Below are 14,522 nucleotides of genomic sequence, written 5' to 3' on the forward strand. Positions count from 1 at the left end.
ATAAGTCAATATGAGTATCCAAATGGAGCGCCAAAATAATAGTCCATTTTGATCTGCAGACCTCATATAATTATATTCTTTTTTTTTTTTAATATTTTATTTTTGAAAGGTCAAATAACAAACAAAACCAATATGCAATGTCAGTAAGATAACAAAAAAAAAAAAGCACATCACACACAACATGATATAAAATCAACAGAATATCGTAAAGAATCAGTGCAACGTGGTCAGATTGCGTGTATAAAAATTGACCAGAGATTTTTTTAAGATGTAAAAGAGAGTGCGAAATGCCGCGACAGAGAAAGTCATGACGCAGGAAAAAAAAGAGAAGGGAGACTAGTACCGAGCAGAAAAGGAAGAGAAAGAAAAAAGGGTTTCCCGGAAAGAGGACGGATATATGTAGGTGTAGAGTCAAGTGAAAGGGGAGTAAGCCTGAAAAAATGAGAGCCATGGGCTCCATACCTTAGTGAACGATCTTGACGTCCTATTGATGATGCTGGTCATGTATTCCAGGCGCTGAACCTGCCAGACTCTATTAATAACAGCCTGAAGTGATGGTGGAGACTGCTGCCTCCAGTCTGCTGCAATTTGGCAGGTAGCTGCCGATAAGATGTGCCTAGCCAACTTATTCTCGTGTCGAGTCGCCGTGGGCGCTCCCAAGGGCAAGAGAAAAAATTTAGGCTCTAATGGTATTGTTACCTGAAGTATCGATTGGATCAGGTGGTTAATCTCGGCCCAGAAGTTTGATAATTTGGGACAAGTCCACCATATATGGATAAAGTTGCCCTCATGGGGGCACCCCCGCCAACAGCGATCAGAAGAGTCTGGAAGAAATTTATGAGTCCGAGAGGGAACATAGTACCAACTGTACAATACCTTATAAACATTCTCTTTTATTTTAACGCATATTGAGCTGGAGGCAGCATTCTCATATATCTCCGACCATTCCTCGCTCAAAAGAACTTCACCAATATCACGTTCCCAGGCCAGTTCATGCGAGACTCTAAGGTCCGAGGAAGGTGAGGCGAGCTCATAGTATAACGTTGAAATAAGGCCTTTCGTAGAGGACTGACGGAGACAGAGACGTGGTAAGGGGACGGGAGGAGAGGCGAGTTTTGGCAGTGTGGTGAAAATGGCGGAGCTGGAGGAATTGGTAGAATAATTTAGTGGGAATATTTATTTGCGATTGGATGTCCGTAAACGAGGGGAACACAGCCGTAGAGGTGAGATCGTTTAAGAAACGGACCCCTTGTGAGGTCCATGAGGAGGATACTGAGGAGTTAAACAAAGGAATTAGGGGAGAGGGATGGGGGGAGAGGCCAAATTTCTGAGAGCATGAGTCCCAGACCGCCAGGGAGTGTGTAATGACTGGATAAAGTGAGAGAAGTTTTGGTCGATGAGCCCGTGGGAGCCATAGGAGAGTAGATGGGGATAGCATACCCAGACTTTCAGCCTCAATCTCGACCCAGACCCTGGAGGGAGTTAAACTACACCACAGAACGCATTGAGCAAGCTGAGCGGAGAGGTAGTAGCGTCGAAAATCAGGGATTCCCAGTCCCCCTACCCGCGGGGCTCTCTGTAAAAGCTTGAAGCGGACTCGGGGGCGCTTACCCGCCCAAATGAATTTAGATACTTGAAAATGGAGAAACTTGAACACGTAGGGGGGGACCCGGATGGGGAGGGTTTGAAAAAGGTAAAGGAGTCTAGGGAGTATGTTCATCTTAACCGCATTAATACGACCTATCCAGGAGACGTATAGCTGCGACCATGAAACAAGATCCAACTTAATTTGAGCAAGAATGCGAGGGAAGTTGGCCTGAAAAAGCTGGTGGAGTTGCTTAGTCAGGTATACACCAAGGTACTTGAGTTTTTGAAGAAGCCAGTTAAATGGGAAGGAACTTTCTAAAGACACCTTGTCTGCTGAGGAAACATAAAAGTCTAAGACTTCTGTCTTGTCAGTGTTAACTTTATATCCCGAGAAGTGGCCATAGAGATTTAATTCGTCTACGAGAGGAGGAACGGAAAGATTTGGGTTAGCAATAGTTAACAGGACGTCATCCGCATATAAAGCTATCTTATGAGAAGAACTACCCACCGGAATGCCTAATATCTGCTGGTTAGCCCGGATTCTAGCTGCTAATGGCTCTATGATACGGGCAAAAATGAGCGGAGAGAGGGGGCAGCCCTGCCGTGTGCCATTGGAAATAGTGAAGGGGACCGAGGTCAGACCATTTGCAGAGACTGTGGCAGACGAGGAGCGGTACAAGGCCGAAATGGCAGTCATAAATTTGCCAGAGAAACCCATCGCTCCCAGAACCCCAACCATAAACGACCAGGAGATGCGATCGAACGCTTTCTCAGCATCTAGTGACATAAGGAGGGAGGGGAGCTTACCCCTGTGAATTGTATGGATCAAGTCTATTGTTCTCCTAGTGTTGTCCGGGGCTTGACGCCCTGGGATAAATCCCACCTGGTCGGGATGGATGAGGAAAGGGAAGAGGGGATTCAATCTAGAGGCCAAAGTTTTTGCATACATTTTTAGGTCCACATTGAGGAGGGATATTGGTCTATAGCTAGAGCAAAGAGTTGCGTCCTTCCCTGGTTTTGGAATGACAATAATGTTAGCTCTGGTAGTGGCCGCATCGAATGTGGCACCATCCAAGATCTCATTAAAGAAAGATGTCAAATGGGGGCCTAGTACTGCAGCGAATTTCTTATAATATTGTGGGGTGAAACCGTCAGGGCCTGGAGCTGAAGAAGGTTTCAGGGATTTAATAGCCACCAAAACCTCAGTCAGAGTAATGCCTGTATTCAGGGACTCTATGTGAGGGGGGGTGGCGGCTAGATATTCGTCTAGAGACGGCACCATATGAGCTCTTTGAAGGGGCGGTGGCGGGGCTAAGTTATAAAGAGAGGAATAAAATTCCTGAAACGTCTGGACTATCTCTTTAGGGTCATATTTAACTCTGCTCGCTTGTGAGTCGTAAATTTTATCAATGTGACCTAGAGCCATCTTCTTACGAAGCTTTCTGGCTAGCACAGAATCTGCTTTGTCAGATTTGTCATAATACTGTTGCTGTAATTTCTGCATAGTAATAGCAGCCCTACGGGAGAGAAGAGTGTTAAGTTGGCCTTTCAGCGAGGTAATCTGAGTGAGCAGAGCAGGGTCATGAAGAGACTGATGTTGGGAAAGAAGAGAGGCCAATCTGCGCTCTAAACAAGATATCTCTTCTGGAACTTTTTTCCTAGAAGCAGCAGTCATGCTAATCAAATGACCACGTATAGTGGCTTTGTGAGCCTCCCAAATAATGCCTGGGGGGACATCTATTGCAGAATTATCTTGGAAATAATTGGCGATTGAGTTATTGAGGTCTAAAAGGGTCGTCTGGTTGAGCAGGAGAGTGTCATCTAGGCGCCACTTTCCCTGGGGTGGTGATGTTTTGAGGAGGTCTAGAATAAGGAACACCCCCGAGTGGTCAGTCCATGAGAGTGGGGTGATGCCCGCCTGAGTCACATTGGAAGTGAGTGCATGGGATACATTTATCATGTCTATGCGGGAGTACAAATGGTGAGGGGCAGAGTAATGGGTGTAATCCCTAGCGTCTGCGTTAGAGTCGCCAGGAGTCATACATGCGATGGTGAGAGAGCAGTGTGGCTAGTGAGGCAGATTCTACTGAAATGGGAGAGCCCCGTCGGGAAGAAGGGGAAGACCTGTCCAGGACAGGATCAAGAGTCACATTAAAATCGCCACCCACTACCACATGACTCCGCGCCAACCGCTCAATGCATTTAAAGAGTCTGGTAAAGAAAGGCTTCTGTTTCTGATTAGGGGCATAGACCGAGACCAGGGTAACAGGAATAGATCGGAGAGTACCACCCACTAGTATGAAGCGACCCTGCGTAAGTGTTGGAGTGCAAGAAGGGAATCTTACTGTGGATCAAAATAGCCACTCCCCGCTTCTTGCAGTCCGCCGAGGCAAAGAAAGTCTGAGAAAACTGCTTACCCTGGAGCTGAGAGTGGACTCCAGTGAAGTGTGTCTCCTGTAGAAAGACAATATCCGCTTTTTCTCTCCTACAGGCTCCCAGTAGCATCGTACGTTTACGAGGGGTGTTGAGGCCGTTGACGTTGATCGAGAAAACTTTTAAGGCCATGGCAATGAAAAAGTGATAGATCCCGGCAGCTTGACTAGTATTGGGGAAGAATGGGATAAGTTATTAAGCCGTCCTTGAGAACAGAGAGAAGGCGAAGGGAAAGATAAAAAAGAAGAATCGAGAGAAGCGAAAGAGAAGAGGAAGAAGGAGCCCAATTGGGCGCAAACCCTGTGTGAAAGGAACCCAGAAGGGGTTCAAAAACATAGTGAGGTTAAATACAAATAGCAATAAACAATATCAAAGGGTGCGTGGGGGGGGGGTGGTCCTGTGTATAAAGCGAGGTGAGACCAGGACCGTAGACCCATGAAAAAATCTTAAGAAAAGACTAACATTAAGAAGAGAAAAAGAAAAAAGGGAAGAAAGAAATCTTCCTTCCCTCTCTCCTCTTCCCCTGCAACAATATTAACTAACCACACAAAAGTGTGCATTAACAACATATTAGTGTTAGAACTTTAAGATTCTACATCTTTAGGGAAGGCGGGAAGGGGGGAGAATATAAGGGAGGGATGGGGAGTAGAGGGAGCAGGGATCACCTTACCAAAAGTAAAACACAAGAGAATATAGTAGCAACAGAATACTTCGAATTCAACGCCATGTCAAATAAATGCCACTATATATTTACTAACAAACTGGTAACATAGAAAACCTAATATATCTATAGATAAAGACAAGGACAAGGAGCTCCGAGCTCCAACCCGTATAGGAAGTCCATATAATTATATTCTTATTGTCCAGAAAAGCATATTAGAGGACCTTAATCCGAGGGCATGCTGAAAAATACGGGATATTAGCAAGCAAACATGCACTTACAGTTCCCACTTTCGGCAGTGTATGTTGCAATCACAGCTTGTCTCCTCTGTCTCTGTTATCTGCAGTGAATCAACTTGGCATTGAAGCATGTGCGTACCTGTAATATCTTCTGGATACTAATATCCTTCACAAAAAAGGTTCTTAACGGCTTTACAGGTCGTGTCTCGTAAATAGGGCTATGGCAGCATCAATAACGTTATAGAGAATTAGTCCGGTGTATAGCAGACCAGATAAGACTAAAAATAGCATACACTCTAATGGCACCCAGAGAGAGACTGATGCATACAGTGTTTCCGTATACTTTACCTAATGTATGTTCAAGATGAGACTGGTCTTGTCTGATCAATGTCCAAGATGGAGTAGTGACACTTGCTGCTGCTTCTACATGATGTGGTAGTGGTTTAAAACCCAGGATTATTATGAGACTTCGGGACTTTTTAATATATCTTCTGGGTGTGGTAGAAGCAATACTCTTGCCTTTTTTATTTTATTTTTATTTGATCAACTTTATTATTGAGTTCTGCAATAGTAAAATTAAGAAGAGTGGAAGGATCCAGAAAGAGAATCAGGAGCTTGGGGGTGGGGGGTTAACAGGTGACATCAATTAAATGAATAAAAACAGAAGAACAGCACAACTAATTATCATTGTTACAGTAAAATACAGTATAGCCAAAACAGTACATTACACAGCAACAAATGGTCTCTCACTATAACCTTGATGCGTGTGGGGGGAGATATGGAGCTGGCGGCACTAGCTGATCCTGTGCCCAGGAGGATGTGCACAGCAAACAGGGACAGAGCCACTGATTGAGAAAAAGAGAGAAGACACAGGTGAGCTGGTGGCATTAGTAATGGCGGAGTACACAAAAGAGGACCCTGCTCTTGAATCTAAAGGAGAGGGACAGACACAAGAGAGTCAGTGTGAAGGGGGCAGTGGGGTGGGTTAGGACAGAAGTGCTGGCTTTGATAAAAAAAAATGGGTTTGAAGAGCCCATTTGATACCTTGGAGAGAAGCAGAGAGCCTTATTTGGGGATCTTCTCTTACTCTTCTAGCTTTGTTGCTTTTCTATGCATGAAAAGCATTGTTGTTGACATAAAGGGCCCTGATCTGCTCTCCATGGTCTTGTTGAAAAAGTTGGGGTACTGTGTTATACCATGTATATAACCTAACTTACCTTTTGCGTGACTATACAAGGTTGAAATATGTATTTGCCTGTATTTAAACAATGCCTACTATCAATGCATAAAGTATACTGTGCATTCATGTTTTTATTGTAAGCTATTGGGCAGCACGGTGGCTTAGTGGTTAGCACTTCTGCCCCACAGCACTGGGGTCATGAGTTCTATTCCCAACCATGGCCTTATCTGTGTGGAGTGTGTGTGTGTGTGTGTGTGTGTGTGTGTGTGTGTATTAGGGAATTTAGACTGTAAGCCCCAATGGGGCAGGGACTGATGTGAGCGAGTCCTCTGTACAGCGCTGTGGAATTAGTGGCGCTATATAAATAGCTGATAATGATTGCTAGAATCCTGGTTTGTATTTTACTATTATTGAAATTAAGCACATCCACAATCCTTACCCTGTTACCACTACACTCCCCCCTACCTGTTTTGTCATTTGACACAAGCAGGTGGGGCCTGCATTTTGAATAAACAAAATGGCAAGTGTATCTGGAGTGAGCAAAAGGTACTTGTGTACAATACATTAGCATTTCTGAAACTACCAGCAAGTATGATTTGTAGGTTGCTCTTGATGAATTATTAAGTTAGAAGACGTGACTCTCGGGTTTATATAAATAATTTAAATACAACAGAAAGTCTGTCTGAATTTGTCAGTTAATTTCTCAGAATTGATTGACTTGCATCCACTTACTTTTCTCATCTGATCACAGGTACCCCTATTCAGAATTCCCTCAAGGATCTGTGGTCCATTCTGTCTTTCTTGAAACTGAAACCATTCACTGATAGGGAGTGGTGGAACCGTACAATTCAAAGACCAGTCACCATGGGTGATCAGGGAGGACTGCGGTAGGAAAACTGAATTATTATTTTTTTCCGTTTTAAAGGGCAACTAATCCCCAAAATTTGTATGTTAATTCATGAAGACAAAATATATTGTTCAGGCCATCCTAACATTCTACTGTAGCTGTATTCAATTATATCACCTAAAAAATACATAGTATTACTTTCTTACTCCTTTTACAGACAGTTGTAGCCTCCTCCAACATTTTTATGAAATGTCTGAATGGGATTTGATACAGGTCAAAAAACATTTACGAATTAAGTTGTTGTGATCTGTGACATAGCTACCAAAACCCACAATGCATTTCTGCAGAGCAAACATTTTGCTGATACTCTTTTAATGCAGATCAAGACACACACTAATTAATGTCGGATTATGTCTTTAGTTCTTTAAAGCAAACTGTCAAGGTGCTTAAGTGCAAACTTCCTCTATTAATTAAAGTAACCTAATTCTAAAGGATGTTGTATATGTAATATCATTTCAAGAGAAATCTTATCTGGAATTTAAAGAAGAAACATTTCCTTATTGGTGAAAACATTGGAATATGCAATGATCAACATTAATAATTTGTTTAATGGGACAAGAAAATTATAGTTCTAGAAGAAATGCTTAAGGCTTATTTTTTTTCCTTTATAGCCGATTACAAGCACTCATTAAAAATACCACCCTGAGGAGAACCAAAACATCCAGAATCAAAGGGAAACTTGTGCTGGAATTACCAGAGCGTAAAGTTTTTATCCAACACATAAACCTTTCTATAGACGAAAGACAAATATATGAATCTATGAAGAATGAAGGAAAAGCAGTTATTGGCAGGTAAATCCTTAAAGTGTAAAGATTGAATGTTTTTGGTCAATGTGTGTGTTGGAATTTTGATACTATCTTTAAAACCTTAAACTGCATTATTGCTGCTGTAGTAATTTACCATATAGAAACATTATCCATAAAGATCATTTCCCTTTTCTGAGTGTGTTTTAGATCAGTGTTCTTAAACCTTGTCCTCAGGACCCCTAACAGTGCATGTTTTCCTTATCTCATTGCTTTAGCACAGGTATATTCATTACTCACCGACACATTGTAACAGATTCACAGGTGGTATAATTATATCCATTGTCACCTGGAAAACCTGCACTGTTAGGGGTCTGGAGGACTGGGTTTGAGAAACACCATTTTAGATGACATAAGTTATAAAGAGATGTGGTAATCGAAGACTACGGTTTGGTAGTTTTTTGTTTTTTATGTTAACTTTGGTTTTGTTTGCAAGAAAGTGATTAAGTGTCAGAGCAATTGAATATCAAACTACTCCCGACATCTATTGCAGGAAGAGTAACCGTTTGTGAGACACTTTGTTACTCACCTCAGCCATGGCAGAAGGGCTGTACACCAGATGCACATGGGTCTGCAAATTGTAAGAAGAAGTTGTTACTTTAATTTTAATTTTGGGTGAAATTAAGATAATTCAACACTTACTGCGCTTTATTGATCAAACTTACTTGGACAATAAGGGTAATATTCTATTAATTAAATCTTGCTATTCTAGTTTGTTAAATTGTTCTTTATTAGGGGTTATCTGGTTTTTATGAAGCTCCATATGCAGTGCATATGGTGTAGTCTTTACATGTTGTAATAAAACATTACCCTTGCGGGAATAGTTGAGAAGTGTCTCATGGACGTTCCGGAGTCACTTAGCGGCATAGATGCTCAATTTTCCTTGCACCCCATAATGGTGTAATTGGAAAAAATTGAATTCCCCCCCCCCCTTAAATGTCTGAGTTGTCTAGATGTGGACTTATACTTTAAGTTTAATGTTTTGGCAACTTCCTGCAGTCTTTGACGGAAAGATTTAATGGTCTGCTTAGCTAGTGTTTCCGATCATCAGCATGATGGTTTGCTAAGTAATTATAAAATTCCTAAGAAGTGATTAGAACTTGGAACTACTGCAATAACCTGATTATTATGGCCAGGACCGAAGATAAAATTTGTGTTTTGCCCAGTAGCGGTTAGTACAGGAACATTAAGTAATGAACCAGAACTACTGCAATAATCAGTTAATATAATCTCTAATTATAGAATTAAGGTTTAAGTAAATTAACACTGATTTGCATTTTTGCTCTAACTATAGGTCAGTGTTCCTAGTTAGTTTCAGCAATGCAAATTTATTACAAGATTCCCTCCACCCAAAATTATCATTATCAAGTGCCTACCCCTTTTTGAGTAAATTATTATGTTTTAATCACTTTTTCATTATTTATGTACTTGTCTTGCTCCAACAATGACCGCAACTGCTGCAATCTCAAATGTTCTCTACGGTCCTGACTGTACACCTATTTATTATGGCAGTAGTTCCGGCTCACCTGGCATATCTGTTCTATAATAGTGTATTACTTTGTAACAAGTCATGGATGTCTGCTTTCTAAAGCAGTGTTAAAGGAAATCACAAATTTTGTTTTTAGAAATATTGTAATGATACTGTGCTATAAATACTTAATAATAAATGCATATTATTGAATATCCAAATTGTATATTCACATTATATCCAATGTCTTCCAGGTACTTTAATGAAGGCACTGTCCTGACACATTATGCAGATGTACTTGCTGTGCTGGTGAGATTGAGGCAGCTTTGTTGTCACCCTCATCTTATTTCCAGCAGTTTGTCTTCCATATCTCTGACAGGTCAGAAGATACTATGAAATGCATTCAGCAGTTTACTTATTATGTGTATATAAAATGATGCTGTCTAAGTGCTAGATTTACTAAACTGCGGGTTTGGAAAAGTGGAGATGTTGCCTATAGCAACCAATTAGATTCTATCTTTCATTTGTTTAGTGCATTCTACAAAATGACAGCTAGAATTTGATTGGTTGCTATAGGCAACAGCTCCACTTTCTCTTTCATCCAGTCTGGGGGACACTGCTTACCATGGGGTTGTGGAGGGGAGCTTGGGAGTTGGCACCTAGCTAGTTAACTTTAGCACTACTGACGGACCCCTCCCCTCTACAATCCCCCTGCCTCTTCCTCTTCCTCTTCCTGTCAGTTTTTTCTAGGTGCCCAAAGGAGTTGGGCTTGTTTAGAAAAAGCTAGTGATTTATTTTTATTTATTTTTAATAACTTTAATTTTTCTTTTATTTTTAGACATAGTGTTAGATTAGGGCAGAGCTGGGACTGTGTTCTATACATAGAGAACACACTCACAGAAACTGGGCACTGTCAGAGAGAGCAGACTGCTCTTAATGGCAGAGCATTAGCGGTCAGAGTACAGAGTGACAAGCGGTCTCCCGGACCGCTGTCACTCTTGGAGGCTCCAACGATAACCGGCGCTGCCATTATAGGCATAGAGCGCCGCTTATCGCATTACCTTGCCAGCGGCCATGATGACGTCATCGGTCCGCGGAGGTGCACAGGAGAAGGGGGCCATACCAAGAACCCCCCTCAAGAAAATAGGAGGGGGCATCGAGGTATTCAACGCTGCAGGAGACCTCTTCAAGGGGTCTCCATAACTCTGCCAGAAATAAGGATAAGTTCTTTTTTTTTTTAAAAAAAAAAAAAGAGGAAACAGCAAGCTGCAGAGGGGGAACTATAACAGAGCTCCCCTGCTCTGTAGCATAAGTGGTACAGTCCGGACTTCTGGCACCAAAAGAAGCCCGGGAAGGAACTTCTCTTAGAGGGAGCAGGCTCCAGGACACTGCTGTTGGACTTCTCCCCTGAGTGACCCTTTTGGCTAAGTACCAAAACCTTTCTTTAACCATTTACAAACTGTATTTTGTGGTTACAAGAGGGAGGCTAGTAAGGATTATTGTATTTTCTTGCATATATATCTTTTATCTGTTACACACATACAAGTACAACTTTTATTATAGATTAGTTGGTTACTTGTTGTTTACTCTGTCTCTATCAAAATTATCTATGTGTGTTTGCTTTTCCTTTTAAAATGTCAGAAAAGGGAAAAGGCTCTATGGCTAAATATTTTACATGTTCCAGATGTAAAGTTAAATTACCATGTGGGCAGAAAGACCCGTTGGCGCTCTGCTCAGTCTGCGAAGGAGAGGTTCCCTCTGCGCAAACCCAGCTCCTTCCAGCCCCACTGACGGAGGAACCGGTCTGGGTGGTTTCCCTGATAGTCTGTTTCCTCTTTAGCACAGATGATCTCCCAATCTACTCAATTGTTATCCAGTGTGGCAGCCTCTGTGACTAATAATGCTATTACACCTGTGGGGCTCCCTGCTGCCACGGTTTCTACTGAACCAGTTACTTGAATCCCCAAACCTGCCCCCAGCTAAAAGAAAGCGGCTTAGATCCGCTAATCCTCTCAAGGTCCTTTCAGATTCGGAGGAATTTTCAGAAGAGGAAAGAGAATCAAATTTGGATTCTGACCAGGTTCAATCCTTGGAACAGGAAGAAAACACTAAATATCAGTTTATTGATGATTTGGTTATAGCGGTGAGGCAGGCGTTGGACCTCCCAGAAATGGAGGATCCTAGTCCTAGAGACAGAAGTCTCTTTAAGAAGGCCAAAAGGAAGGTTATTCAATTTCCCCCCTTCGGTAGAACTCAGAGATATTGCAGAGGGAGCCTGGAAACAGCCTGATAAAAAGTTCTCTGTTCCAAAGAGGTTCTCTTCCCTGTATCCATTACAGGAGGAGGACGTGGCTCGCTGGGAGGAAATTCCGAAAGTAGATACTCCAGTAGCCCGTTTGGCCCGACACACACTCCTTCCAGCCCCGGGCTCAGCAACTCTGCAAGATACCACTGACCGCAGAGTGGAATCTCAATTAAAATCTATATTTGTAGCAGCGGGTTCTTCTTTTAGACCCACTTTTGCTTCAGCTTGGGTTGCTAAAGCCATGGAAGCATGGGCACAGCAACTGGCAGAGTCCTTACAGGATTCAGAATTGATCACCGTAGCTTTACATTTATGAGGCGGCTCAGAGCACAGCATCTGTGTCCTCCTCTATTCAGGCTGCGTCAGTTTCAGCTAGAAGAACGTTATGGCTGAAATTCTGGGAAGGGGGATTCAGAATCAAAGAAATCCATGGAATCCATTCCTTTTACAGCAGCAGGTCTGTTCGGCCCGGAATTAGATAATATGATTTCCCAGGCAACGGAGGGCAAAAGCACCTCTTTGCCGGTCCTCTCCGGTAGAGGCCGGGCCCCACCGTTTAGTTCCTTGCGTCAGTCCTTTCGGGGAATCTCCTTGCCATGGGGACAGTCATTTAGAGGTAGACAACCGAATTCTCGAGGCTCGTCTGTCAGAGGCAGGTCCTCGTTTGCAGCTAGGCGCCAGGCCTCCAAGACTCCGGAGAAGCCTGCGTCCTGACTGCCACTCTATTCTTCAAGAGATGGCGCTGGTGGGGGGACATCTGTCTCTTTTTCAGGAACAGTGGGCAGCGTCATCCCAAGACCCTTGGATTCGGGGCATTATATCAGCGCTTCTTTGTAACCCAGCTATCCCGAGATCCACAAAGAAGACAGGCAATACAGGCCTGTGTCTCCTCTCTTCTTTCGCAAAGAGTCATTTGCAGGGTCCCAGACAACCAGAAAAGGAAGGGATTTTATTCAAATCTTTTTCTGGTCAAGAAGCCGGACGGGTCCTTTCGACCCATTTTAAACCTAAAGAGCCTCAATGTGCACTTACGAGTGGACAAATTTCGTATGGAGTCCCTGAGGTCGGTGATAAACGCCCTAGAGAAGGATCAGTTTATGGCGTAAATAGACAAAAAGGACGCATACCTCCACGTTCCCATTTGGAAAAATCATCAGTCTCTCCTGAGGTTCACAGTGGGGAACTCCCACTATCAGTTTCGGGCTCTTCCCTTCGGCCTCTCCACAGCTCCAAGGGTCTTCACGAAGATCATGTCGGTGATGGCAGCGTGTCTTCACTTAAAGGGAGTTCAGGTCGTTCTATATTTAGACAATCTCATCAAATCCTCCGCAGAGATTTGCTTACGTCAGCACTTATCACTCACCATAGCGGTTCTCGAGAGCCATGGGTGGCTGATAAACTTAAAGAAATCCCAGGTGGTTCCGTGCCAACGCATGGTCTTCCTAGGACTCATCATGGATACCAGTCAGCAAAAGGTGTTCCTGCCTACGGAGAAGATCAGTTCAATCCGTTCAACTATAACATCTCAGGTCTTGTCCTCTCCCAATCCCTCAATTCATTTGTGCATGCGGCTGCTTGGGGAGATGGTCGGGCTCATTCTCGATGCTTCCAGTGGGATCTGTTAACAAAATGGTCAGGATCCCACCTACGTTTGGATCTCCAGAGGATCTCACTGTCTCCGGGGGCGAGAGAATCGCTCCAGTGGTGGCTGAATCAGGATCACATGTCGGTGGGCAGGTCTTTCGCTCCATGGTCATGGATCATAGCCACAATAGTCGCCAGCCTGAGAGGCTGGGGAGCGGTAATCCTGCACCTACGGCTCCAGGGACTTTGGTCTCTTCAGGAGTCAGCCTTATCAATCAACACGTTGGAGTTGAAGGCAATTCTTTTAGCTCTTCAGGGGGCTCAGACCCTCCTACAGGGCCACCCAGTCAGAGTTCAGTCTGACAATGCCACGGCTGTGGCATATGTCAACAGGCAGGGAGGAACCAGGAGTGCAGCTGCAATGTGAATTGCAGCTCATATTTTTGCTTGGGCAGAACAGTATGTTCCAGCAATCTCGGCAGTGTTCATTCCGGGAATAAAGAATTGGGAGGCTGATTACCTAAGTCGAAATCCAATGATGCAGGGGGAGTGGTCACTCCATCCGGAAGTATTTCAGTCTCTAGTTCAGAGGTGGGGTCTTCCGGATATAGATCTCATGGCCTCAAGACACAACAAAAAAGTTCACAGGCTTTGCGCAAGGGCAAGAGACCCCTTAGTGGTAGAGGTGGACGTTATGACCATGTCATGGGAATTCAGGTTGGAATACCTGTTTCCCCCGATTCCCATGCTTCCTCGCGTGCTCAGGCGAGTGAGGCAAGGCGGTCTGCCGGTAATACGGATAGCTCCCTCATGGCCACGTTGAGTGTGGTACGCGGACATAATCTCCATGGCGGAAGGACAAGGATATCGTCATCCGTCACGAGACGACCTTCTTCTTCAAGGTCCCTTTCGTCACCAGAATTTACCTCCGCTCAGTTTAACGGCATGGCTGTTGAAGCCAGCCTCTGGAGGGCTAGGGGTTTCTCCCCCAGTGTAGTGCACACTATGCTGCGAGCTCCAAAGCCGGTTTCGGCTCGCATCTATCATCGTATTTGGCAAGCCTATATCAGATGGTGCGAAAATAAGTCCTGTCGCACGTCTTCTTTTCGCCTCCCTCGCTTATTGGCCTTTCTTCAGGATGGGCTGGAAGCAGGGCTCCGTTGAGGTTCCTTAAGAGTGCAGGTATCAGCACTTTCCGTTTTCTTTCACCTGAAGTTAGCGGATTTGCCAGACGTCAAGACTTTTCTTCAGGGATTCTTACATATTCAGCCTCCCTACGTTCCGCCTACGGCACCATGGGATCTTAACCTGGTACTTGGATATGATTAAAGGGCCTCCCTTTGAGCCTTTACTTG

General features: G+C 43.8%; 1 protein-coding gene across 2 annotated transcripts in view; it reads left to right on the forward strand.

The window, feature by feature from the left end:
- HLTF (helicase like transcription factor) overlaps window positions 1–14,522 on the forward strand; it is a 110,659-nt gene that overhangs the window by 70,153 nt on the left and 25,984 nt on the right. For both annotated transcript variants that reach the window (XR_012689573.1, XM_075201898.1), the window contains exons 16-18: window positions 6,852–6,987; window positions 7,619–7,798; window positions 9,533–9,657. Coding sequence is in view for 1 of the 2 variants with exons in the window: in XM_075201898.1 (XP_075057999.1) it covers window positions 6,852–6,987; window positions 7,619–7,798; window positions 9,533–9,657 (441 nt within the window). In the remaining variant the exon portion in view is untranslated. The remainder of the gene's footprint in view (window positions 1–6,851; window positions 6,988–7,618; window positions 7,799–9,532; window positions 9,658–14,522) is intronic.

The sequence above is a fragment of the Mixophyes fleayi genome, chromosome 3 (genome assembly GCF_038048845.1).
Source record: "Mixophyes fleayi isolate aMixFle1 chromosome 3, aMixFle1.hap1, whole genome shotgun sequence".
Classification (NCBI taxonomy): Eukaryota; Metazoa; Chordata; class Amphibia; order Anura; family Limnodynastidae; genus Mixophyes; species Mixophyes fleayi.